At 42.6% G+C, this 27277-nt stretch overlaps 3 protein-coding genes across 9 annotated transcripts; all 3 read right to left on the bottom strand.

Annotated features, from left to right (window-relative positions):
- Positions 1 to 394: 394 nt before the first annotated feature.
- Positions 395 to 12736, bottom strand: hspa4b (heat shock protein 4b). 7 transcript variants are annotated; one of them, XM_031789620.1, is made up of 20 exons: positions 12512 to 12736; positions 12266 to 12372; positions 11571 to 11628; positions 11031 to 11171; positions 10644 to 10766; positions 9934 to 10033; positions 9670 to 9803; positions 9174 to 9418; positions 8600 to 8685; positions 8283 to 8434; positions 7892 to 7998; positions 7631 to 7764; positions 7057 to 7253; positions 6705 to 6803; positions 6280 to 6435; positions 5922 to 6047; positions 5017 to 5124; positions 3090 to 3209; positions 1862 to 2023; positions 395 to 1326 (listed from the first exon to the last, which is right to left on the bottom strand). In XM_031789620.1, exons 2-20 carry the CDS (start codon positions 12370 to 12372, stop codon positions 1117 to 1119), a joined length of 2565 nt encoding a protein of 854 aa, XP_031645480.1. In that variant the 5' UTR covers positions 12512 to 12736; the 3' UTR covers positions 395 to 1116. The 7 variants fall into 7 exon arrangements, 6 of the variants coding, with proteins under 6 accessions (XP_031645480.1, XP_031645479.1, XP_020327241.1 ...); XM_031789619.1 differs by having other exon boundaries at positions 12266 to 12387; positions 12512 to 12687; XM_031789621.1 differs by having other exon boundaries at positions 492 to 1326; positions 8609 to 8685; positions 12266 to 12387; positions 12512 to 12686.
- Positions 12737 to 13582: 846 nt separating this feature from the next.
- LOC109879490 (cytochrome b-c1 complex subunit 8-like) lies at positions 13583 to 16435 on the bottom strand. The gene is made up of 3 exons (XM_020471655.2): positions 16297 to 16435; positions 14911 to 15082; positions 13583 to 13756 (listed from the first exon to the last, which is right to left on the bottom strand). The coding sequence occupies exons 2-3, from the start codon at positions 15062 to 15064 to the stop codon at positions 13662 to 13664; spliced, it is 249 nt and encodes an 82-aa protein (XP_020327244.1). The 5' UTR covers positions 15065 to 15082; positions 16297 to 16435; the 3' UTR covers positions 13583 to 13661.
- A 3589-nt stretch (positions 16436 to 20024) lies between these two features.
- LOC109879482 (growth/differentiation factor 9) lies at positions 20025 to 24562 on the bottom strand. Its single transcript, XM_020471646.2, has 3 exons — positions 24008 to 24562; positions 22064 to 22296; positions 20025 to 21876 (listed from the first exon to the last, which is right to left on the bottom strand). Exons 1-3 carry the CDS (start codon positions 24348 to 24350, stop codon positions 21139 to 21141), a joined length of 1314 nt encoding a protein of 437 aa, XP_020327235.1. The 5' UTR covers positions 24351 to 24562; the 3' UTR covers positions 20025 to 21138.
- Between the last annotated feature and the right edge of the window lie 2715 nt (positions 24563 to 27277).

The following is a 27277-nucleotide window of genomic DNA, read 5'->3' as shown; positions in this document are numbered from 1 at the left end:
TAGTGACGTAGTTTGTACTACCATCTTATTTTGTGGCGAGAGTAAATGAAAAACAAAGGCATTAACCAACTTACCGCATGCAGGCACGAAACGGAGCTGGGCAAATTCTAGCGAACGCATTGTTTTCAGATTGGAAGGCTGTATGTTGATTAGGATTAATGAGGTCTTCTTGAAGTGTGTAATAGTACATTATCTTGTAATTAAAGTAGCGTATTATCCTGAATAAATGCAGTCCAGTTTTTTTGACAGATGAGATTCATTTTTCATTGATGGCATAAGAAATTGGGGGGGGGGGGTCATTATATAGCCCAGGTGGCGATATTGAGTCGTTTCAGTCAAAACCTGTGAGAATGAAACTGCATTCCTCTATAATGTTGAAATAAGGGCCTCGTGAAGCGGTTTTCAATAACTTTATTAAAACTTAAATTGTGACAATGACCCGGAACAGTTATAGAGAGCACAAAACAGAAATAAATACCATGATACAGCGCTCATCGTCAAACAGGCTTATTGCAGTTGGTTCTTTCAATTTTATTTCAGCAAAACAAAAAAGAATGGACATGCTATTGGCTGCAGAAATACACCATCATCAGGTACTGGGGTCAATGTGCCGAAATTACAGAATGCTGCCTGCATTGACAAGTGGATGTGAATGGCAACATCATGGCACCAATTCCCTATATAGTACACTATTTTTTAAATCAGGGCCATATAGGGTCTCTGGCCAAAAGTTGTGCACTATAGAGTGAATAGGATGCCATTTGAGACAAGCAAGGAGTTTACACTTCACTAGCAGCTCTGGTACATCTGTGCAGCGTCTCATTCCTGCCTTTGCCTCCTTCCCTCGCTGCCTTGGTTAATTCCTTCCTGACCGCAACAGATCTGACAAGCTAGATAAGACGTGAGCAATGTGCTACAGTACTGTAGTTAATATATCCAGCATGCCTTTTGGTAGACCATGCAGGTAGAGTTTTGTTTTGCTTTTGTTGAACTCATCTATCTAGTCCTATCAGATCTGAAAGGGGAAGGCGACAAGGAAACATGGGAAGGAGACTACTCTCAAATGAAGACACAGCCCCTGGTAGAGGAGACACTGGTTGCTGCTTGTCCGTCTGCTTAGTCAAGGTCCATGTCAGGTCTAGGGTTGGTGGATTCCGTGGAGGGAGGGTTGCCTGTGCTGTCGGCGGCCCCCTTCTCGGTGCCCTCTGCTGGGGCTTTCTCCTGGCCGTTGACTGGTCCATTCTGCTCCCCTGCCTTGTCTTCCTTAGGCAGCTCCACCTTGGGCTTGGGCTTGGTCACGATGGGGTTGCAGGTGGAGTACAGCTCCTATTGAGGGGGAAGAGTGAATGTTATGAATAACTTTACAAGCATATCACAGGATCATGTGTAAGTAATGTTGAGTTGGATGAGAAGCAGAAGGCTGGCATGCATTATTACAATAGTATAATGATATTAATGACTAAAATGCAATATTATTCACAGTACAGCTGGGTTGCACGCAACGTTCCCTCTAATCTACACACGTGCCCGCCTGCGCACTTCATACAGGAATACCGTGCAGAAGAAATGCCATGCGGGGCAGAGATGCAAGACATTGAACTTCACTGAGTCCACCCCATTAGTTTGCACTATATAGCTCAACATTTTTTCTGTGATCTAATCAATGTTATATCAGCCCCTTTTCAATGCAACAAACCAAAACAAATCTAACTTCGCAAAGATTTAAGTCTGATTTGTGAGCCGTACTGTAGAGAGTCTCACCGTACTGTAGAGAGTCTCACCGTACTGTAGAGAGTCTCACCGTACTGTAGAGAGTCTCACCGTACTGTAGAGAGTCTCACCGTACTGTAGAGAGTCTCACCTTAGTCTTGTCCTGTATCTCTCTGACTTTAACAGCAGGCTCCACAGTCAAGCTCAGTTTACTCTGCTGGTTCATCTTGCTGTTCATCCAGATCATGGCATCATTCACCATCTTATCCACCTTGTTGATCTCTTCCTGGTCCAGATGATCATACTGCTCTTCCTGGGGGATGGAAAGACAAGTCAAGGAACCGTCTGACATACATAACACATTTGGTCATTCCTGAAACACAACTTCTGATATCGGCCCCCTCAAACCCCAAGATGTAGTCTTTTATAACAAAGTGTAACAACATGTATATGTACATATATTTGCAAATGGTTTTGGAATTGCTGTGAATATATATATTTTTTTACTTGCTACACTGGAATATGAAGGTATCTGTAGGAAGTAACAATAGGATACGATTGGTGAACTGGACTGCATTTTAACAGAACTAGTCTTGTGTATTCTCATTGTCTTACGTCAGATAGTGCGTCGATTCCGCACTGAGGGTCGAGGGTCGCGTCGGAGTGACGCCATCTGACGTTTGACAATGGTGCATTCTAGCATTAAGGACTGCACTATACTACATTTCTACTACTAGTAGTATTTCCACGATTTCTCAGTCGTACCTGCTCCTCCTGGGGTACGCAAAGAATAAAGATGTCGTCCATTGTAGCAGTCCAGTAATAATAAAGTTAATATCCATTAAGTAGCATAATACAATACACATTTGGTCATTGCTGAAATGCAACCATTCTCAACTTCTGATATTTGCAAAGGCTTAGAATGATTGTTGTTGTTCTATGGAGCATTATGATCAAAATGTATCAGGTTACTTCTAGATCTCTGGGGCAGGGGAACCCTGGCTGTATAAGGGGCAGGGGAACCCTGGCTGTATAAGGGGCAACGGAACCCTGGCTGTATAAGGGGCAACGGAACCCTGGCTGTATAAGGGGCAACGGAACCCTGGCTGTATAAGGGGCAACGGAACCCTGGCTGTATAAGGGGCAACGGAACCCTGGCTGTATAAGGGGCAGGGGAACCCTGGCTGTATAAGGGCAGGGGAACCCTGGCTGTATAAGGGCAGGGGAACCCTGGCTGTATAAGGGCAGGGGAACCCTGGCTGTATAAGGGCAGGGGAACCTTGGCTGTATAAGGGCAGGGGAACCTTGGCTGTATAAGGGCAGGGGTACCTTGGCTGTATAAGGGCAGGGGTACCTTGGCTGTATAAGGGCAGGGGTACCTTGGTTTTATAAGCTTCAACAATCTTCATGTACATCTGGATCTGTTTCCCCATGTCATCGAAGGCTCTGGGTCTTTCCTCAGACTCCATGTACCTCTCCTGGATAGGCTGGCCCAGTTTCTGGAGACAGCAGATGACACTCGTGTCAGACACATTGGTTAATCTGACCCATTTGAACTGTGTTGAGAACTAGACTGAAGAGGAAGGCTAGGCATTTTCAGAGAGCGCCAGCGACACAGAAATGAAACTAATTTTTCAAACTTTGGTGATGCGACTTTCATCTGACTTCGTCGAAATGTAACAGAAATTTGCAGAACACACAATTGACTTGACAGAACTTTAACTCACAATGACAAAAAATAAAATAAAATTTTAAGTGAGAAGTAAGCATTGGTCTGAAGCCCGAAAAAAGGAAAGTCACATGAACACCACAATGCCTACTCCACCCATGCACTACCAAGGTTTTCCAGCATTCAGCTTTGACCTACTAGCTTTGACCTACTAGCTACGTAGCTAATAAAAATAAAAATAAATAAAAAAAAGATATATATATATATATATATATTTGCATTAATTGTTTAACCTCAGCTTGAATATCACCACATAGCTAGTTATCTATAGTAGCCTAGTTTAGTCCTCAGCTTCTTTCATGTCTGGCAGCCTGTTGCAGGCAGCAGGAGCTGTGTTGTTGCCGAGCAACAGAGTTAGATGGAATTCTGAGATTCTGCTGAAAATCTATTAGCATTGTCAGAAATGCTACAAAAAAATTGATGGACGGAAATGTGCACATGAGAGAGATACATTATGTAATAGAAACTGTTGCACCAACAAACTAAGTCAATTCAAAAAATGTTTTTAAGTCAAATGGTCACTGTATGGAAGCTATAGTCTCGTTTTAATCCAACGCCTAGAATTTGAGCTAGGTAGGAGCAAAAACACACTTTCAAACTCAATTGCTCATGACCCTGTTAAAGATCCGGTATGTGGTTCTCTGTAACGGCAGGACGGCTCATGGCGAGAGGCAGAGAGTGTGTTGTGAACCTCCAATCAAGTTGATTTGTCCATTTTCATCGACATTGGTGTCATATTGGCTTAGATATGGTAGGGAGATAAGCTTCAACCAATCAAATCCATTTATAAAGCCTTTTTTGTTTTTACATCAGCTAATTTCAGAAAGTGCTTATACAGAAACCCAAACAGCAAGCAATGCAGATGTAAAAGCACAGTGTCTAGGAAAAACTCCCTAGAAAAGGTAGGAACCGAGGAAGAAACCTTGAGAGGAACCAGGCTCTGAGGCCATTCCTCTTCTGGCTGTGCCGGGTGGAGAGGAACCAGGCTCTGAGGCCATTCCTCTTCTGGCTGTGCCGGGTAGAGAGGAACCAGGCTCTGAGGCCATTCCTCTTCTGGCTGTGCCGGGTGGAGAGGAACCAGGCTCTGAGGCCATTCCTCTTCTGGCTGTGCCGGGTGGAGAGGAACCAGGCTCTGAGGCCAGTCCTCTTCTGGCTGTGCCGGGTGGAGAGGAACCAGGCTCTGAGGCCAGTCCTCTTCTGGCTGTGCCGGGTGGAGAGGAACCAGGCTCTGAGGCCAGACCTCTTCTGGCTGTGCCGGGTGGAGATTATAAGTGTACATGGCCATTAAGGGCAGATTGTTCTTCAAGATGTTCAAATGTTCATAGATGACCAGCAGGGTCAAATAATAATCACAGTGGTTGTAGAGGGTGCAACAGGTCAGCACCTCAGGAGTAAATGGCAGTTGGCATAGCCAAGCATTCAGAGGTCAAGACAGCAGGTGCGGTAGAGAGAGAGACGAAAACCTCAACGCATACCGGCGTGACTATAATGATAAACGGAAAGCATTACCTCAGACTAGGCTTAATCAGGGTCTGGGAAACTGGCCTATAGTAACAGTGTATAACACTAAGCTTTACCTTCAGCACGGCCAGTTTGTCGATGTACTGTTGTTTAGGTTGGTCCTCTCCGTCTTCATACAGCCAGTTCTCGGTGTCCTCCAGTTGTAATGACAGGATATCCCGGTCCTACCACAGTCAAAAACATACAGTTAATGACAGGGTATCCCATCCTACACCACAGTTATTAACAGGGTATCCCATCCTACCACACAGTTATTAACAGGGTATCCCCATCCTACCAGACAGTTATTAACAGGGTATCCCCATCCTACCAGACAGTTATTAACAGGGTATCCCATCCTACCAGACAGTTATTAACATAGGATGGGATACCCTGTCCTTAACTGTGTTAATAACTGTCTGGTAGGATGGACTATCCTGTCCTTAACTATGTTAATAACTGTGTGGTAGTTAAGGACAGGGTATCCCCATCCTACCAGACAGTTATTAACAGGGTATCCCATCCTACAACAGTCAAAGTCAACATACCGTTGTGAACATATTACAGAGAAGACCATTCTGATCTACAGTATTATAAAAAGCCCTTTATATATTGTTGTTAAAGGGATACTTCAGGATTTTGGCATTGAGCCAAAATTTCATCTGACTCCGGGGAAGTAGTCAGAGCGGCAGGGTAGCCTAGTGGTTAGAGCGGTGGACTAGTAACCGAAAGGTTGCAAGTTCAAATCCCTGAGCTGACAAGGTACAAATCTGTCGTTCTGCCCCTGAACAGGCAGTTAACCCACTGTTCCTAGGCAGTCATTGAAAATAATAATTTGTTCTTAACTGACTTGCCTGGTTAAAGGTAAAATAAAAATACAATTTGTGGAAATCCCAAAGTATCCCTTTAATGAACACGTTTGTGTTTCATGGGAAGCCAATTTCAGACAGTTGGAAGTGCCACAGAAAGCCACAGTACTCACAGCTTCACTGACGAATTTCTCCAGCCTGCCATGAAGTTTGTCCCTCATGTCGTACACATACTCCTCCACGTAGTTTTTAGCGTCGTTCCTCTCCTTCTCCAGCTTGTCCTGCATGATCATTTTACCCTGTTGAAACCAGACAAAAATCAACCACTTCTATTTACCACAGAACCCTCTTTTAAGCACGACTCAAAACAGAGAGAGAAACATGTCAAAGACAAGTATATAGCAACAGCCTGATGAATACAATACAGAATGACATAACAGACAGAGATAAAAAGAAACAGAGGACAGCAGTAAGGAGAAACATAATAGGTGAACAAAACAATCCCATAGACGTCAGATAATAATGTATTACCTCATTTTCTACAAAGAGGTTGAGCATGTCGACGGCCAGCTCCCACTGAGGGCTGTTCTCGATGGGAAGCTCCAAGACTTTTGTCTTGACTTTGGGCTTCTTGGCCTGTGGAGGCTGGTCAGACTTCTTCTCTGTCTTACTCTCCTCTGGGGAGGTCTGGGGAGAGAGGAGTGGGAAACAGCATCATTGAAACTAAATATCCATAAAATAGTGCTCTTCACTCCTGGTGAGAGTTTTTCAGCCTGCTCCGAGATGGGTTTGTTCTGTCTGGTCAGCTGGTCGTTGGCAAGACAACACAAACTGATCTGGGACCAGGCTACTCATTTTTGTCTAAGCCTCTACAAACTGCAGTGCTCCACTACCATAAAAGTCATGATCATAGATGTCAAACGTCTCAGGACATAAAACGGAATATTCTATATTACCTCCATTTCCTCATTCTCCGGCGGCGTCTTCTCCTCTTCTGTCTCTTTCTGTCCATCTCCTTGGGCCTTTGTCTCATCCTGGTCAGTCTGCATGTTGCCCTGCAGAGAGCGCAGGTCACTTCATTAACGCCACATCTCTGGCCAATGACAGACTTCCAGGTAGCAGTGTCATCACAATATAGTAGTGTACCTAACTGAACCTCCTCTTCCTCAGGTGGTATGGTTTAATAGAGCATTTGTAGGCCTATCTTTCAATGATGTACAAAGTTAACTGTCTGTGTACTGAATAAGACACTTTGGTCAAATTAAAATCCTATATTCAATTTGAAAGAATATGATTATTAACAACCACCTCTTTCTCTTCCTCTTTCTCTGGTGTTGCCTGCTGTTCTGTGTCCATGGGCTCCTCTCCTTCCTCGGTCTTCTGGACCTCCACCAGTGAGGCTGAGGAGACGCTGAAGATGCCGTGGATGTTGACCCTCACCTTCACCTTGACCTTGGAGCTCTCCCCAGACGCCTGGGGCACCACCTTCTGGATCACAAACTGACCTATAGGAAAGGACACAGGAAATAAGGTGGTAATGGCACACAGTTGGTACATTTCACATGAAAAACTAATGACAAACTGGCCTATAATTTATTGTCCATAGGGGGAAACTTTCATTATAGACACATAGCAAAAACAGTTATACATTTATTTTTTTACAAAATTAATTGGCAAGTCAATAAGTTTCAGATTGCAAACTGTAGTCCACAAGCCTTTTTGAAAAGATACTGCTGCTAGGATGCATGACTGACTATGTTTCTATAGAAGATACTGCTGCTAGGATGCATGACTGACTATGTTTCTACAGAAGATACTGTTTGCAGACAGAAAAGGACCCACGGGAGCGTTGTTCATAGTGGAGTCAACGCCGTGTACATACCTATGGTGGGGTCGGGATACGGCAGCTCTTTGGGGGTGTTGTAGTAGGCTTCCAGAGAGAAAGGCTCCCTCCGGTAGAAAGTCAACACTTTGGAGAAGGGCGCAGCATGGTTCTTTGGGAATACCTCGCAATCGCTACAATGAATAACACACATAACAGTCTAGTTTACAAGCAGTAAAATAACTACAATGAAGCTATCACACAAAAAAAATATCTATAAATCAAGGTGATAATTAACGAAACATATGTATTGTAGTTTACCTCAAGCCTTCCTCTGCAGCAGAGTTCCATTTCAGAGAGATTGGGTAAGCAACTGCGTCTGTGATGGAGAACTCCCGCACTTTGAATGCAGGGGACAGGATTGCACACTGAGGAGGCAGACAGGAGATATTCTTAGCAGCGAGGCAAACCATTATTCCATCACCATACTCCAGTAGAAATCAACAATGAATTAGGGTCTGCTGGTAAGAATTACATCTACAAAACGTTGGAATCATGAACATTAGTACTCCAATATTGACATATAATAGTAAAAGAAGCGTTTTGGAGGCTAACTTTAGTTCTTATTTAATTTGCTGTGCATGCTAATCCTGGATATCCAAAGGGTGTGTTAACGTCAGGAGGGGGGGGAAACAGAGAGAGATCATCAGACCTGCAGGGCACATCCTCTGGCCACGGCCTCATCAGCATTCAGGGTGGTGCTCAGCTCCTTCCCAAAGAACTTGCTGATCCTCTCTTTGACAGACGGGATACGGGAGGCCCCGCCCACTATTTCCACCGCATAGATGTCCTCCTTCTTAAGCTCTGATTGGACAGGAACCAGGAAGGAAGGCACCAATTAGACCTGACAGTCACTGACATAACTCAATGCTATGAAGACAATAGTCAATGCCTACACAGATAATGCTCAATGTTATATACAAAGATAAAGTCTGTACAAAGATTCAAGCAAGCTATATGCAAACCTACGATACTCACTGGCTTGCTCCATCAGGTTGTGCAGTGGTGCCTCCACTCTGGCCAGAACGTCAGCACACATCTCCTCAAATTGACCCCTAGATAAAATTCAGATGCAGACATAGGACCTTAATTTGATCACCCTGTTGTTGCAGGAAACATGTTTATAGTGCATTCAAGGTTTTTTTTAAAGTCTCCTAAAAAGTTAGTAATATCCCATTAGAAATGTCAGACTTGATTTTCCCTAACAAAAAATATATCAACCCAGACAAAAAAAAATGTCCATTAATTATGTTGTGGCAAGATTATTTTCCTGCTGTAAGAAACTAGTCAAATTAAATCCTACATATGTATGCATCATCAATATGCACATTTCTGTGATAAAGCCATTAGATTTCAAGGACCACAATGTGTTCTAAGGTGTCACTAAACTTACAATATAACTGTCATTTGGTAATTGCATCAAAGACAAAAAATAATGACTCATATCTAGTACTGTAGATCATGTAAGACTTACCAGTTGAACACATCAAGGAGATGCTCAATTGAGATTACAACAATCTCATAGACTCACAAAACACTATACCTGTTGAGTTTTCCAGACACATCAATGTCGTTCATAAAGCACTCGATGTTGAGGGGCAGGTCTGAGGAGTTAGCGCTCATCAGCTTCTTGAGTTTCTCACACTCCTGGTAGAGCCTGACCAGAGCCCTGGGCTTGGTCTTCACGTCCAGCTTGTACTTCTTCCCAAACTCCTCACAGAAGTGTCTCACCAGCATCTCGTCAAAGTCCTTCCCGCCTAGCTCCGGGTCGCAGGCCGTCGCAAGGATCTGAGGGAAAAGAAAATGGTATTTACATTTTTTTTTAAAGAATATGAGCAAAAATGTATTATGAGGGCCGGGAGATTTTCCCTGAGCCCATGAGACCTGACCAGAACAACTCTGGGCCCTATAGCACTTGTTTTGTTTAATAGCCAAGAGGTTATTGAAGTTGTCTAACTATTTTGTGGACATTTCAGTAAAAACTCTTAATTTGTAGAATTAGCAGGACCCCCATAGCCTCCTGATTAAAAGACACTCACCTTCAGCTTGCCTTTGTTGAAGGCACAGACAGAGGTCTGGTATCCAGAGTGTCCAATGTCTACAAACACCACAATCCTGGGCTTTTCCTCTGGAGCAGGGAGGTCCTGCTTGTAGATCCCATACGCCAATGCCACTGTAAGAAAGATAGGTATAATCATGATTTATTATGAAACAGCATATCACCTTAATATCAAATAATAAGGTGTGGATGAGTTAAATAGCTACAGTAACTCTGTTAGGGGTTAACACAGCTCTCTCCATACCTGCAGTTGTCTCATTCATGAGCCTCAGACAGTTGAGTCCAGCGATCTGTGCTGCGTCCACCACTGATCTCCTCTCGGCGTCCGTGTAGTAGCAGGGGACCTGGGGAGGATAACATAGGATGCAAATACTCAGCAGGTGTAGAAACTCAATTCCAAATTGTTTTTCATATCTGGTCTTTAGTCTAACTGTCCAAACTCAGTTTAACATGTGACCAAATTCCTGGTCCTTCTGGTAAAGTGTAGCGCCCAGTGCACACTAGCACACAGCAGATTGATACTCAAATTGTTTAAAAAAATCAAAATCAAATGTATTTATATAGCCCTTCTTTTACATCAGCTGAAAGTGCTGTACAGAAACCCAGCCTAAAACCCCAAACAGTGTAGAAGCATGATGGCTAGGAAAAACTCCCTAGAAAGGCCAAAACCTAGAGAAGAAACCTAGAGAGGAACCAGGCTATGAGGGGTGGCCAGTCCTCTTCTGGCTGTGCCGGGTGGAGATTATAACAGAACATGGCCAAGATGTTCAAATGTTCATAAATGACCAGCATGATCAGATAATAACAATCACAAGAGAACAGTCCTGTCTGCATGTACTGATCTATTAATCTGTCAACTGTGTACCAAATAAAGCATACTTGTCCCGGCTTATGGAGATCTGCCAGCTATGAAATGTATTGTTCTCTAGAACTGCAGCAGTATGACTGACTCACAGAGACAACGCAGTCAGCCACGGGTTTCTTCAGTGCATGCTCAGCTGTCTCCTTCATCTTGGTCAGAAGCATGGCAGTGACCTGCTCAATGCTGAACACCTTCTCCTCCTCCATGTACATCACCTAATGGACACACAGACACCAGTTGTCATTGTAAACGATTGCTTGATTTTAGGGTTCACACAGGTAGAGTATAATACAGAATAAACACATGAAAGTATTTTACAGCAAAGACAGATGGCTAGACAATCGATATATATTTGTTGATTACAGATGAGACAAGGATGATGAGTAATCTATTTAATCATTAAAAGGGACCCATCTCTCCATCAGGCCTATTCATACATTTCCCACCCTTTCAGCCAGATCTCTGTTATCTCTCTTTACCTTGATGCCAGTGGTGCCCGAAGGCATCTGTGCCAGGTCGTAAACCAGGCTGGATTTCAAACTCTGGATGTACGGGTCAGAAAACGCCCGGCCATGAAATCTCTTGAACCCTTGGACTGTGTTCTTGCAGTTTGTGACGACCTGATATGAGATTAGCAGGGAAAGAACACGATGCTTTATGCAAAATAAATAATTATCTCACATTAAAAAAGTAATTTAATGATTTGCAACCCAATGGGGAAGGAGTAATTATAAATGATGGAATAGTTGAAATCCCTTATCAAATACTTAAGATATGAAAAAGAATTGCCAAAATTGACCCCATGGTTTTATTTAGAGTCCTTTGAGGGTATGAATGTGTAACGATCTTCTCTAATGATTTTAATAGTTACATCTGGTAGATAAATATTGGCCTGGATATGAAATCCCTATTTCTATGCAGAAGCACAAAACCATAGAACTTGCTAGAAGAGTCACACCCTCAATGTGTCACTAATCAAATAAATAATCAAGTAAAGGTCGCCCTCTATCAAAACATACCTGGCTTTTTGCTGCTGCACCAATAGATCGATTCCGTGGTCCAAATGACACGCATGCTCTGAAAGAATGACAGCGGAATAAACATCACTAAAATGCTTGTCTGTTTTCACAGGGCTCGCCTTAATAAGATAACAGCGCTAGCTAGGATAACACAGTAGCATTAAAATTGCCCATCTAAATGTGTTTTATTAGCTGGCTAATAATACAAGTCAGAATACACATGATTCCTATGAACAAGTCCACTGATGTCAAGAGATTGCAGGCCTCCTCCAAGTAGCATTCATGCGCCCATTCATACTTTATTGAAAAATTAACCCCCCATTGTCGGGACAACAATTAACCCACTATTGTCTTCGAAAACACTCAAGATGTTAGGTGAGGAATACAAGTTAAGGCTTCAAAAGTCAAATGGCGTATCGTTTAATTAGTAAAATAGCTAAACAGAGTACAAAGATTGCTAGTTTTTTTTTTTACAAGTCATGGGGTGATCGGTCTAACTAGCAACGTGCTGTTGCAACCCTGGTCGTTAGTTGGCGAGTTGCTCTGCTAATGTTATAGCGCATCTCCCCGTCTGTCAAGGCCACAAAATGTATTCTCATCCCTCTAGTTTCTCAATTCCTTTAGAAGTAAACCGGTTGAAATGTACAATTCACAACAAGCAGAATAACTCACACAAAATATAAAATGTCACTTACGGTGTACATCGATCGCTGTATTCATTGGCTACAGTTTCTATTCCTCCGGCTCTAGCTACCGCAACATAGCAGTTCAGAAACCCGACGTCGAATCCTACCACAGACATCTTCGCGAAATGTTACTTAACAAACAGATAATATTATGGAAAAGCACAATATAGTCTTACAGTTAACTCCTAAATATGACAGACCAGACCGCAAACTGAATGTATCAATGTACGTGCTGGTTTAATTCATTATCCCCACCCTAGTTTCATGAAGATGCAACTGCGTGCGCTTCTCGCCGGCAAATCGTTGATGCCTTCGAACAAGCTCACTTCAACATGGAGTTCAGTATAAAAGTCCCATGAGCATGATGGTATATGTCTGAAAAACTAGACCCATAGGCGGACAATTTGAGAAGTATGGGAGGCAACGCGGATGTCTAGAGAGACTGGAACTATTCATTCTATGGACCTTTCTGGATCACGTGACACATGTTTCCATGGTACCAAATATATAGAATTTTTGTAATTATTTTTTTTACATAAATGTTATGGTAAATTTAACTCAAGAAATACTCAATGTTCATCCTCGGGTTCATTTTAGCCCCTTTTTTTTTAACTAGGCAGTTAAACATTCTTATTTACAATTACGGCTTACCGAGGAACAGTGCAATGTTTCGGGGCTGAAAGACAGATTTTTACCTCGTCAGCTTGGGGATTCGATCCACCAACCTTTCGGTTAATGGCTGCCGTCTAGAACTACAATGGCATTAAACTTGATATTAATGATCTTGTAACAGTTTTACTTTCAGTCCTCCTCAACCCTCCCGGGCTCGAACTAGGGACCTGCACACAACAACAGTCACCCTCGAAGCATCGTTACCCATCGCTCCACAAAAGCAACGTCTCTTGCAGACCAAGGGAAACAACTATTTTTTAAATATTTTTATTAACAACAAATCAATACATAAAGCACATGAGGGAACCAAGGGAAACAACTACTTCAAGGGTCTCAGATCGAGTGACGTCACCGATTAAAACGCTATTAGCGCGCATCCCGCTAACTAGCTAGCCATTTCACATCGTTTACACTCTATGTAGATGTAGCCTGATATTGCCCACATCACATACTTCAATATTTTATATAGACCTGTTAGCCATGTTGAGCAGTACCCTCATTGCTGTGTAATATTACTTTTAACTTTACACTGTGTGACAAATAACTGGTCACTCATTTATATCTCTTCATAGTGACCTATCTGGCAGAAAGACAGCAAACCATTCATCCCTAATATCCAGGTGAGGTGGTATCAAACAGGAAGAAAAAAATTACTTATTTGATAAATATTATCTTTATTGACGAAACATACAGTGAAGGTTTAAACAGGGGGGGGGGGGGGGGACTCTTCATTTCACTCTTCATTCTCGTAGTCAGCAGCTACCTTCCTCTTTCCTTCTGAGTGGACATGGTTTCCCCAAGTGTATGTCAGGTACATGCAGATCATTGCTGGAAAAGAAGAACAGGAAAAGACCGGTTAGCGACTGAAAACAGGGATGTGGCTCGGGAGGCATACACTGAAAGATACAAGAAGCAATGCATGTTTGGTTAGGCCATTTAAAACATCCCAAGAGTCAGAGATTTTAGACATGGGCAGACAGAAATTGTAATGGGAGGTCTTTACAATGTGCCTCAGAGCACCACTCTCGTAGACGAAGTCGCAATCGACATGGCTTTCGGAAGCATATAAAAGTCTAAAAGCTCCTACACAGCTATCCAACTACAGCGAACTGACTACACATTGAGAAGATTCTTTCAACCGACTACCTGCATCTGAAGAGTCTGAAGCTACATCCATAAAATCAGTAGAATGGTTCCGATTGGAGAGTGGCGCAGTAGTCTAAGGAGTCACTACAGACACGGGTTCAATCCAGGGCTGTATCACAAACGGCCGTGATCAGGAGTCCCATAGGTCGGCGTACAATTGGCCCAGCATTGTCCGGATTAGAGGGTTTGGCCTTAATTGCAAATAATTTGTTCTTAACTGACTTGCCAATTAAATACATATTTATAAAAATAAATAAAAAATTTAATCACTGAACAAGAAAATATTAAATCCAGTTCAGATACCTACCCCCTGACCAAATCAAAACCTAATATGGATGCCAATGTTTTGCAGGCACGTTTCCTCTACTTCCTGTCTGAGGCAGCATGGTGCCCATATTGTGAGGCTGATTAAGACATACAGACCGTTGTGCGGGCAAAATGAGACTAAGACATGGAATCAATATTTAGATTTGGTGAGGGAGTAACATCTAAACTGAATTTAATAGTTTCTTGTTCACTGCTCAACGATGCAAACGGTGATTCGCCAATGTGAACCATTCTACCAATTATGGATGTAGCTTCAGACACTGCGAGCAGGTAGTCATTGGACCATGACTTTTCTCCCACGCTGTCACAATGGAATGCCCTTGGACTAAATCATTAAATGTGGAGGTCTAATTTGGCCTACATGAGGCCATATTTATCAAGACTAGAACAGATCTGAAAATGGGGAGAGAGAAAAAGACTTCATAATTTGGATGGAGATGTTTTATAACATGGGAATATCCTGCCTGGTTCTTCCCAGAAAGCAACGTGTAAACTCTGGGAGGACTTACGTGGAGCAACTTTGAAGACAGACGATGTGAATCGTCTCCAGACGTTGGGGATTCCTTTAGAGAAGTAGTTGGGGAAAGCCCTCTGCTCGAAGGGGGACAGACTGTAGGTGATCACGTGCCTGATCTTGGCCAAATCTCCAAAGTGGCGACCCATGGTGTCTAGAGAGACGATCTGAAATTACCAAAGAGTATCGATGAGGAAAAAGGTGCAGTAGTTTAGATTTTGCAATGCAGTCGTCACACAACTAGCATTAATGACATTAAAGCAATTTCTCATCCCTGGATTGAGGTACACTACATGACCAAAAGTATGTGGACACCTGCTTGTCAAACATCTCATTCCAAAATCATGGGCATTATTATGGAGTTGGTCCCCCCCTTTGCTGCTATAACAGCCTCCACTCTTCTCGGAAGGCTTTCCACTAGATGTTGGAACATTGCTGCAGGGACTTGCATTCAGCCACAAGTACTAGTGAGGTCGGGCACTGATGTTGGTCGATTAGGCCTGGCTCGAAGTCGACATTCCAATCCATCCCAAAGGTGTTTGATGGGGTTGAGCACTCGGCGGTCATATTCTGTGAGTTTGTGTTGTCTACGTCCTGGACGTTTCCACTTCACAATAACACCATGTATAGTTGACCAGGGCAGCTCTAGTTGGGCAGAAATTTGACTGACTTTTTGGAAAGGTGGCATCCTATGACGGTGCCACGTTGAACGTCACTGAGCTCTTCATTAAGGCCATTCTACTGCCAATGTTGGTCTATGGAGATTGCATGGCTGTGTGTTCGATTTTATACACCTGTCAGGAATGGGTGTGACTGAAAAAGCCAAATCCACTAATTTGAAGGGGTGTCCACAAACTATGTATAAGTGTTTTCCGAGCCATATCTAGTGCTGGCTCAGCAGTGTCTTAATCTATACAGGAAGCCTGTCCGACCCCAGTAAAAATTCAATGTCAATAGACTGGATTAGACATGTTTGGACGTGATTCCTTAATTTCCAAACACAACTGGATGGCAAACATTTCATTAACTAAAGCGTTAGCCAAGTTAACACCATACATTCGATGACATCTGTCACTTAGTCACCGATTGATACATATTACTACAGGTAAACTCGTGTCTGAGAGATAATATAAAATATGAAAACGATCAAATTTAGCTAGATAGAAAAGGAGATTGTACAAGAGTGAGGGCAACCAGCTAGCCAGCACAAGTAGCTAACATGAAGACCTTGTTTGACATTCACGCCACGATTTAAAAGGTGTGTAATGGCACGATACTCTTACTTCGTAAAATCCCAAGAACATACACTGATATGACACTTATACAAGTGATTAACATTGTGAAATGAATCCCAAAACCATGACCTTTCAGTGTCTCTTACCTTACTGCTTCTCAAGACGCAGATTAATTGCTGTTGGTGTGGTCTCTGCCCTAGATCGCTGAGCTATAATAAAAAAACTCTGGATTGGTTCAACAACGAGCAGAAGTTGCCTTACGTAACTTCCGTTCTTTTTCTTCTTCTATGATATATTGGCGGTCCACAAACAAACGTTAAAGGTGCATGCCGCCACCTTCTGTGCTGGAGTGTGTGGTCAATCACGGTTTACAACATTTCTAAATCCTCCTACCTAACTCCGTAGGTAAAATCAAAACGAGCCCTAATAACTTCTAATAGACCCTTCCCCACCCCCCAAATCCAGTCCAAACCCCCCGACTACGTCCAACCTCAAATACCCTACACTTCAATCTATCCCTCTCTTCAACATGCTGACAACAATATAACAACACATGCTCCAACGTTCCATCAACCATAGACTCCAGACACAAACCATTCACATGCTTGCAATGACGATGCAATGACGAGTTCAATGTTTGCTGTCCGTGCCACTTCCTACCTTCAAACAGTATGTTAAAGTTCCAACTCGTATCGACAAGACCGTTGGCCCTCTCTACACCAATAGGAATGAAGCCTACTAGGTGTCTGGTTAGACTGTAAACTCTCCTTCCAGACCCATATCAAACATCTCCAATCCAAAGTTAAATCTAGAATTGGCTTCCTATTTCGCAACAAAGCATCCTTCACTCATGCTGCCAAACATACCCTTGTAAAACTGACCATCCTACCAATCCTCGACTTTGGCGATGTCATTTACAAAATAGCCTCCAATACCCTACTCAACAAATTGGATGCAGTCTATCACAGTGCCATCCGTTTTGTCACCAAAGCCCCATATACTACCCACCATTGCGACCTGTACGCTCTCGTTGGCTGGCCCTCACTTCATACTCGTCGCCAAACCCACTGGCTCCATGTCATCTACAAGACCCTGCTAGGTAAAGTCCCCCCTTATCTCAGCTCGCTGGTCACCATAGCATCTCCCACCTGTAGCACACGCTCCAGCAGGTATATCTCTCTAGTCACCCCCAAAACCAATTCTTTCTTTGGCCGCCTCTCCTTCCAGTTCTCTGCTGCCAATGACTGGAACGAACTACAAAAATCTCTGAAACTGGAAACACTTATCTCCCTCACTAGCTTTAAGCACCAACTGCACCTGTACATAGCCCACCTATAATTTAGCCCAAACAACTACCTCTTTCCCAACTGTATTTTATTTATTTATTTATTTTGCTCCTTTGCACCCCATTATTTTTATTTCTACTTTGCACATTCTTCCATTGCAAAACTACCATTCCAGTGTTTTACTTGCTATATTGTATTTACTTTGCCACCATGGCCTTTTTTGCCTTTACCTCCCTTCTCACCTCATTTGCTCACATTGTATATAGACTTGTTTATACTGTATTATTGACTGTATGTTTGTTTTACTCCATGTGTAACTCTGTGTCGTTGTATCTGTCGAACTGCTTTGCTTTATCTTGGCCAGGTCGCAATTGTAAATGAGAACTTGTTCTCAACTTGCCTACCTGGTTAAATAAAGGTGAAATAAATAAATAAATAAAATACTGCTCGACTGCTCTGCCTCCGCTAGGACAGTCTGACCACAACCTGATCCAGCTGCTCCACAGCAGTCTAATGACACACAGGAGGTGCTTCAGTAGCAGGTTTGTGCTGCCCAGATATTCCACAGAGAGTTTTAGATGGTCATTTTTACCCACAGATATACTTTTTAATTAGTGTTATGGATCAACTGTTTTGTGAGGTCTTTCAACTGGAAAATGTTGTTGCTTGTTTTCTCCAGAGTAGGATAGAAAATAGCACTTGAGTCATACTATAATTTTATGGATACTAAGGTTGGTGCATGTACCTTTGTCTTAATGTGTTAATATTTTGTTTTAGCACGTGTTTGTCCTGGTTGCGTGTTCTGTCATTGTAAGTCATTGATGATGCATGCTGTGAAAAAACAATTTCCCAAGTTGGAATTAATAAAGTAATACTCTACTCAATGTCCTAAACACAACCAAGCAAACACCACCTCTTCCTTCCTAATCTGACCTTTGAATCTTGGTCAGGCAACCTTTCTTAGGAGGGCATATAAATGCCGGCCCTTGGGCTCAGAGTCTCATCTCTTCTGCCACACATCTATCAAAATGGCTGTGATCTTACGTCTGGCCTCACCTCTACCCAGTGGAACATTAATATCAATTATATCTAGTTTCAAAGCTCTTTTGGCTAACTGCTCTTCAATTTCAATCCCTTCCACACCTGAATGTGCTGGGACCCAGCAGAATCTCACTACTCCACCCAGGTCTCTCAATTCTCCATAATAACATGAATAGCTCCAATAGTAGGTCACACCTATTAGATTGACCAGATGATAAACTATTCAATACAGATAGAAAATCTGAGTATACTATAATTCTAGCAGGTTGTATGTCCTCCACCCACTAGAGGGCTAACTTCCGTTCTCTTCTTCTACACGTGTGATATATCTGAACATTTAGATTCTACTGCCACCATGTGGTTAAGCATAGCCAGCGCCTCATTCTGTGGAATGAATCATCCCACACTTTTTAAAATTCCATTTTCTATTTTTATTAAACCTTTATTTAACTAGGCAAGTCCGTTAATACATTCTTATTTACATTGACGACCTACCCCGGCCAAAGCCTAACCTGGACGACGCTGGGCCAAACCGCCCTATGGGACTCCCAATCACGGACGGTTGTGATACAGCTTTGAATCGAACCAGGGTCTGTAATGATGCCTCTTAGCGCTGAGATGCAGTGCCTTAGACCCCTGCACCACTCTGGAGAACTACAGACACCCCACACTGGGGCATCATGCACCCTCAAAACTTGAGGGGGCACAAAGTACGAGGATGATTTGAAGGGGGTGGTCTGTAGTGGGTCTAGGCCCCCCTTCCAAAATTTGAGAAGTTTTCAAACCCCTGAAACAGCTTTTTTTTATTCAGTCTAGAGCCATAATCATTATGCTTAATTCTATGTTGCTCCATTCCTGGTGCTGGTGCTTTAAAAAAAATATATTTAAAAAAAAGTATGCTTCTCTGCAAAAATCTGGATAAAATATTGAACAAAATGGGAGTCTTAGTCAGTACATTTAGTTATAATTTGCTTTTCTAAAGTCTCAACCTTGCCAGCAGGCATGCCAGCTAAGATACTTCTAACTTGATACAGCTACAGATACAGCATACAGCTAAGCAATTCTAACTTGATTGATAGCCTGAAATGGCTTCTTGGTAGCTAGTTGAGATTGGTTCTCAATCTGGGCTAGCTAAAACCAACAAATAAAATTGTATCTCCGTTTGTGTTTACAGGACCAATTTGAGGGGGCACGTGCCCCTAGGATCCAAAAGAAAGCAGAAAACTAAGCTGATAAACCTTTGCCAAGCAGTATGTAAACTATCCATCTAGTACAGGAGTCAATTCAGACAAGATTGCAGACACACACAAACTTTAAAGTGAAAGGATACCTAGTCAGTTGTACTACTAAATGCATTCAACTGAACTGCATCGTCTGCATTTAACCCAACCACTCTGAATCAGAGGGCTGCCTTAAATCGACATCCACATCTTCCATGCCCGGGGAACAGCGGCTAGTGTGTATCTCAGCAACAGTCAAATGTGTTTGTAAGTCAGAACAAAACAAGCTGTGCAATTTAGAATGATTTATATGGAATAAAACAAGGATCTTTGTGTACTCTTTATTTTTTTCAAACTAATATTTTAAGTTATCAAATTTAACATTGTGATAATCAGTGAGCCAAACAAGACTGTACAATATTTTTTTGTTGTTGCATAAATAGACGACATGCATTTTAGTTAAATTTGCCAATACAAATTCATATAGGTATGCAGTCATTTCATGACCCAGGGTAATAAAGACACACTGAAACATCAAGTTGGCCATACAAGATAACTTACATTCTGGACCGTATGAAAAGAGAGGTTGTCCATAAAACAACCGTCTGCAATCCTCAGGAATAAAATGAAACGTGAAAGTGTTTGATACGAGTATATAGGACTACTTTAAAACAATATTTTGTCCAGAACAGATGTACTTAAAAATTTACCAGTTAGTGTGAAAGAAATGACAAAACACCCAAAATAAATTAACAAAAATAACTTAAATCATATTAATAATAAATTATATCAAATGAATTTGTAAAATATCAATCCATGCATGTCAACACATTTCAAAAGCAGATGACAAACAAGACGTCTTCACAACATTCCTCCTATCACTTCACATAAACAAAGAGAAAATGATGCCATATCTTCCATTTAGATAAAATACTTTGGCAAGTGAGTAAATACATCTGTTCTAGATCAAATCGAACTCAACGCACTGATGTTTTGACAAAGGCACGGATGTTTTGACAAAGACACGGATGTTTTGACAAAGACACGGATGTTTTGACAAAGACACGGATGTTTTGACAAAGACACGGATGTTTTGACAAAGACACGGATGTTTTGGCATGAAGTCACAAGACCAGGATGTTACAATAGCCAATTAATGTGAGGAAGTAATTGAAGTCAAGCGCTTGAGGATGGAATAAGTCGAGCGGCAGTCAAAGCAGAAGGTAGGTTAACAGTCAAAGTGTTGGGGCTGGTAAAACGTCATCAGGCAGGGAGGTAGGTAGGGTCGGGGTCAATTCCATTTCAATCAAGTCACTTTCCAGATCAGCTGGAGCAAGAGTGTGTATATATATATTATTTTTTTACATTGAAAAGTATTTAGAACAATTGGAATTTCAGTTTAGATTGAAATGGAATTGAGCCGGACCCTGGAGGTGGGCCTTTAGCGACATGTGCACCTCGTAGCGATCATTTCATCTAACTCCTTGTAGGCGAGGGAGTCAGCTTCAAGGGTTAAAACACTCAGGGGGTTGTACTCTGAAGGAACACAGGAAGGTCTTGGCACAGAGGAGTCCAGTTTGTAGTAGATCATGTTCTGGAAGAAGGTGTGTCTGGGGGAGCCGTAGATGAACCCCACAGCCCTGGGACAGGTGCCTTTACAGTACCTTGGGTTGTACCTGTGGGGGAAAATGATCCAATGGCTCAGTTTGAGCTCACTGAAGCTCACTCTGAAGTCGTACAAGGCACAGTCGCTCGTAGGGAAGTCAGAACTCGGGAGGAGGTCCGGGAGGAAGGTCTTCGTGCTCGTTTTGTCTCTGGCGTTGTTCGTCGACAGATATGGAGATTCTCTCCTCAGCCGCCTCCTCTCGCTCCGGATGATCCTTTGCTCTGGTTTGAACTCCGCCAGGCTCGCTAAGGTTTCCACCTCATTGACAGACCTCGGATGACCTTGTGACGTGGTGGGCAGCCATCTTTGGTGAGCCAGCTCGCTGGTGTCGTTGAGGTACAGCAGCAAGGACGGAGACCTTAGGTGGAGCTCCATGGGGCTCCTACCGCTCCACTCCTCTCCTCCAGCCTTAGCCTCCCTGCCTCTGCCCTCCACACAGGTCAGGTTGAGCAGTAGGTGAATGTCCTTCTTGTGGGACTGGATGAGAGGGCGGAGGAAAGCTGTGATGTCCACCTTGAGGGCCACAATGAAAATAAGTTAGCATTGTGGTTTAACATCCTCCGATTGTAAATGCAGTGTATCCACATAAGTTGTTAAATTGTGCTTTAAAAAAAATGATAAAATATAGCCCTTTATAGTCCTTATATAATTTTCCTGAGGTAACAAAATGTTTTTTGCATTGAATTAAACCAAAAATCACCTCAACCCACTTCCTCCTGCGGTCCGTGTGGAACAGGAAGTTAACCGAGTGATGGGTGCTTGGGCAGAGAGGACACTGATTGTGGGTATCCTTCTCTTTCACATCTTGGTAACACTGGTTAGTCATGAACGTGGCCTGCTCTTGGTCGAAGGAGTACAGCAGGACAGACTTCAGGAGCTGCTCCTTGGCTCTGACACGGCCCAAATTGTAGGAGAGGTCTTGCATGAAGAACTCTGAAGGGAAACATGGGAAATGTAGGCCATTAAGAAGTAGAACCAGAGACATCTCATTCACTCCTTTTTTTCTGCTTCATATACAGTCAAACTAAGCAGACCAGACACAGCTGCTAATGCATTGGTGCCTATGGGAGAGACACCCCTTAAGCAGAACGGAACTGTGACATTTAAACATATATTTTTTTTTTTTTTAAATAGGACATCTTCATTTATTAACCATCTTTGGTAGAACTGTGACAACCTCTTTAGTAGCCTAATGAAGACTATAGGTCAGGCCTACATATGTATAGGTAAAACTTCAACGGCCTAAAAAGATCAAATATACACTGTACAAAAACCTAGAACGCAACATCTAAAGTGTTGGTCCCACGTTCCCGGAGCTGAAATAAAACACATTTCCCCATACACACAAATAGCTTATTTCTCTCAAGTTCTGTGCACAAATTTGTTTTCATCCCTGTTAGTGAGCATTTCTCCTTCTCCAAGATAATCCATCCACCTGACAGGTGTGGCATATCAAAAAGAGCATGATAATTAAACAGCATAATTATTACACAGGTGTGCCTTGTGCTGGGGACAATAAAAGCCCATTGTAAAAATAAAAAAAAAATGCAGTTGTGTCACAACAATACCACAGATGACAGAGCGTTCAATTGGCATGCTTACTGCATAAATGTCCACCAGAGCTGTTGATAATTAAATTCTCATTTCTCTACCATAGGCCACCTCCAACGTTTTGAGAATTTGGCAGTACGTCCAACCGGCCTCATAACTGCAGACCACGTGTAGCCATGCCAGGACCTCCACATCCGGTTTCTAAACCTGCAGGATCGTCTGAGACCAGCCACCTGGATAGCTGACAAAACTGTGGGCTCGCACAACCGAAGAATTTCTGCACAAACTGGTCACCCTGGTGACAAACTGTCAAACCCTCAGGGAAGCGTGCTCATTGTCCTCACCAGGGTCTTGACCTGACTGCAGTTCGGCATCCTATCCAACTTTGGTGGGCAAATGCACACCTTCAACGGCCACTGGCACGCTGGAGAAGGGTGCTCTTCCCTGATGTACCCTGGTTGCTCTTCCCTGATGTACCCTGGTTGCTCTTCCCTGATGTACCCTGGTTGCTCTTCCCTGATGTACCCTGGTTGCTCTTCCCTGATGTACCCTGGTTGCTCTTCCCTGATGTACCCTGGTTTCAACTGTTTGACTGAGCAATGAATCTGTAACTGCTCTCGGACTTCGGTTGCATATTTTCTACAAATCTGAAAACCTTGTGAAGCCACACTATTTTCTGAAAAACTGCATTATGGGCCCTAAAAGCACTTAAGGTGTCCACTGCTTCACTTTGTCTTTTGGTGAACTTAGTATGACAGCTGGTAACTTTTGGCATAGTAACTATATCCATACTATGACCAATAACCATTTTAGACACAATTTACATCACAACAGTATGGTTAGTATGAGTATTCTAACACAGCTCATGTCTTAAGGCTTAAAAGTCCTTCTTTAAAAACGCCTCTTCTCTCCATCTACACTGATTGAAGTAGATTTAACAAGTGACATCAATAAGGAATCATAGCTTTCACCTGATCAATCGGCCATGGAAAGAGCAGGTGTTCCTAATGTTTTGTACACTGTTTTAAATTAGTGTCCCAATGTAAGATAGGCCTTCCATATTAAAAAAAACGAAGGTTTACCCAAAACTCACCTTTGCTTTGCTCCAGGCACTCATCCCGCGGTGTTATAAGTCGAACTGTGTTGTACAAGTGGTTGTTCCCTTCCGAACTCCTCTCATGTCTTGAAGATATCCTGTACAGTCGTTTCATGTATCGGACATATCTCGACTCGGGTCTCATTACTGGGGTGGATCGCCATGGATCTCCCTGTGCGGTCAGCGCCTTCAGAAGGGGTGACAAGATACTGCCATGTTGGTATAAAACGGAATCGCCAAACTCGTCAGCTAGATTTGACGTGGTCGGGGACGATCCAAGTGAAAGGCCGCTGATCAAGAGTTGTAGTAAAACAGAGGTCAAGTGGAAGGGAGTCTCCATTGTAAATCAATCCGTCAACTTGCTGGAGAACGCTCTCAAGTCAACCAACCTTTACACGAGTCTCTCAAATTGAACAGGTGTGCGCAATCAACTCTTACGTCGAAAATGTGAAGGTCCTTGGACGGTAATGTCTGTACACAGATGTAGAAACATGAACCGTTCCGAAGGAGCAACTTCAGGTGCCAGTGCATCGTAGATGGACTGATTTTTATAAGCTGATTACAGGTGAGCACCATCCTTGTAATTAACCAAGTCATAAATACCGTAAATATTTAACTGTGGCCACAAAAAAATCTACTTCCATCAGAAGGCCAATTGTGTCAGGGTGGGGCTTGTACTGATACTCTGTCTGTAAGTATCTCCTTGTGTATTTCTGTCTCCAACTCTTCCACTTGACGTTTTTATCTCAATATCAAATCATGTATATACACATACATATATACACATACATAGGGAATTTTCATTAAAGAATTTCTCAGTATTAATTATTATAACTTCATTGTATGTATGTATGTATGTATGTATGTATGTATGTATGTATGTATGTATGTATGTATGTATGTATGTATGTATGTATGTATGTATGTATGTATGTATGTATGTATGTGTGTGTATATATGTGTGTGTGTGTGTATGTATATATGTGTGTGTGTGTGTGTATGTATATATGTGTGTGTGTGTGTATGTATATGTGTGTGTGTATGTATATGTGTGTGTGTATGTGTATATGTGTGTGTGTATGTATATATGTGTGTGTGTATGTATATGTGTGTGTGTATGTATATATGTGTGTGTGTATGTATATGTGTGTATGTATATATGTGTGTGTGTGTGTGTGTGTATGTGTGTATGTATATATGTGTGTGTGTGTGTATGTATATATGTGTGTGTGTATGTATATATGTGTGTGTGTATGTGTATATATGTGTGTGTGTGTGTATGTGTGTGTGTGTGTGTGTGTGTGTGTGTGTGTGTGTGTGTGTGTATGTATGTGTCAGTCTGCTCAGTGTATTCACTCCATAGTCTCTCGCCAGAAAGGTTATGACTCCATCATGTCTGTGTATGACAGCGACGTGTAGAGGAGTATAACCTTGCTGGTGAGAGTGTAGCCTAGTGGTTAGAGTGTAGAGGCGGCAGGGTAGCCTAGTGGTTAGAGCGTTGGACTAGTAACCGGAAGGTTGCAAGTTCAAACCCCCGAGCTGACTAGGTACAAATCTGTCGTTCTGCACCTGAACACCCACGTTCCTAGTCCGTCATTGAAAATAAGAATTTGTTCTTAACCGATTTGCCTGCCTGTGTTCTGCTGTTGAAGTCTACCTCCGTGCCTCTCTTCTTGGACATGTCCAGGATGTTGCGGACCATGTCTGTATTGCCGCCCGGTGGAGGGCAGTGAAACCCGAGATGAAATCTTTCTTCTCGGTCAGCTGCGTGTCTTGTAACAGTAGATCTGTCCCCAGTGACCGGCAGCAGACTTCACCAGCCACTCATGACCTACAGCTTCCAAAGGAATAGATTGATCAGAGTACTTATTGGCATCCTTATTGGTAACCTTGTTGAGATCATCGGTGGTGTCCGTCGCCTTGTTTCAGGAGCTTGTTTGGGATTCTCTTCAGCTGTGGAGACTGAGACTCAGAGTACTTATTGACATCCTTGACATCATCCCCTGCTTCTACACCTGCATTGCTTGCTGTTTGGGGTTTTAGGCTGGGTTTCTGTACAGCACTTTGAGATATCAGCTGATGTACAAAGGGCTATATAAATACATTTGATTTGATTTGATGTTTGTGGCGTCTCTCCTAGCTCTGGATGTCTGATGTAAGGCCCATGGGGGTGTAGGTGACTGTACCCCACTCTGAGCTCACTCTGCCAGGGTGTTTAGGAGTCACTGCTGCCTCTGGTGGTAGAGGAGCGAGAGATCTGTGCCAAGGTGCTTGGAATCTCTCACATTTTCTGTCTCATAGACACTTTATTCCAGTATTGGTTCTTGTCTGTGGTGGCGATTTCACTGCCACTATAGCAAACACAGGATCAGTAGTTTTTCCAGTTTTTCTGATCCCTTGATCAGCTGAAACATTCAGTATCTTGATTTTGGGGGGGTTCTTGATAAGAATGTTTGATAGGCTTACGTGACCTAATGGCACCCCCATCACCTGCAGGGCGCGCGTTGGGGCAGCCTCCTAATTAATTTATATGCAGAGGCATACGTTTTAAATGATCGTAAAAACTATTTCCATTTATTCTTGAAGCACAACATGAATTGTTATTTTCAATGTCAGAATTCGGTATTTTACCAGATTTGGAAATGTCACGGCAAAATATTATCGTCCAAATCCGACTTTTCAGTGGTTAAATCCATTCCTCCTTTCACAAAGCCGTGAAACCTTTCCTTTACAACGACACACTTGACATCATCGATCTGTTTGACGAACACAATGTTTATAATTGTCTTGAATGGATCTCTATTGTGCTTCTTTTCCACAGGATCACTGCAATTCATCTGAGGTTTAAAAGTATTCAGCAAATCCGAATGATTCACTTTGCCGCCGTGTTCCAGCAAATAAGTCTAAATAGTTTATATAGTCAAATACAGATTTTTCATTGTTCACCTCTTCCCAGATAACATTTTCCCGCTAACTTATTGTTCTGAAACTCCGCTCACCGACTGTCCCGTCCGTCGTCGTCTATGATGATGCGTCGAGGGTCCCCCACCACCACTACCTGCTGTTTCCGGTGCCAAGCCAAAATATTTTTAATGGGAAATTAGAATATCTTTGCAGTGCATGCCAAGGGTGCCAGACCGGTGAGCGCCATATGCGCGTTCACGTTTCAGTATCATCCACTTTTCTTCTCCCAGTTTAGAGAGAGCGGATCTATTCCATATTATCGTAGTCCAGTCTAGTTTTCCACCTTGGTTTTCTTTAGCAGAA

This window comes from Oncorhynchus kisutch, linkage group LG15, assembly GCF_002021735.2.
Source record: "Oncorhynchus kisutch isolate 150728-3 linkage group LG15, Okis_V2, whole genome shotgun sequence".
Taxonomy (NCBI): Eukaryota; Metazoa; Chordata; class Actinopteri; order Salmoniformes; family Salmonidae; genus Oncorhynchus; species Oncorhynchus kisutch.
Note: the sequence above shows the minus strand (reverse complement) of the source record. Positions and strands in the feature narration are given on the sequence as shown.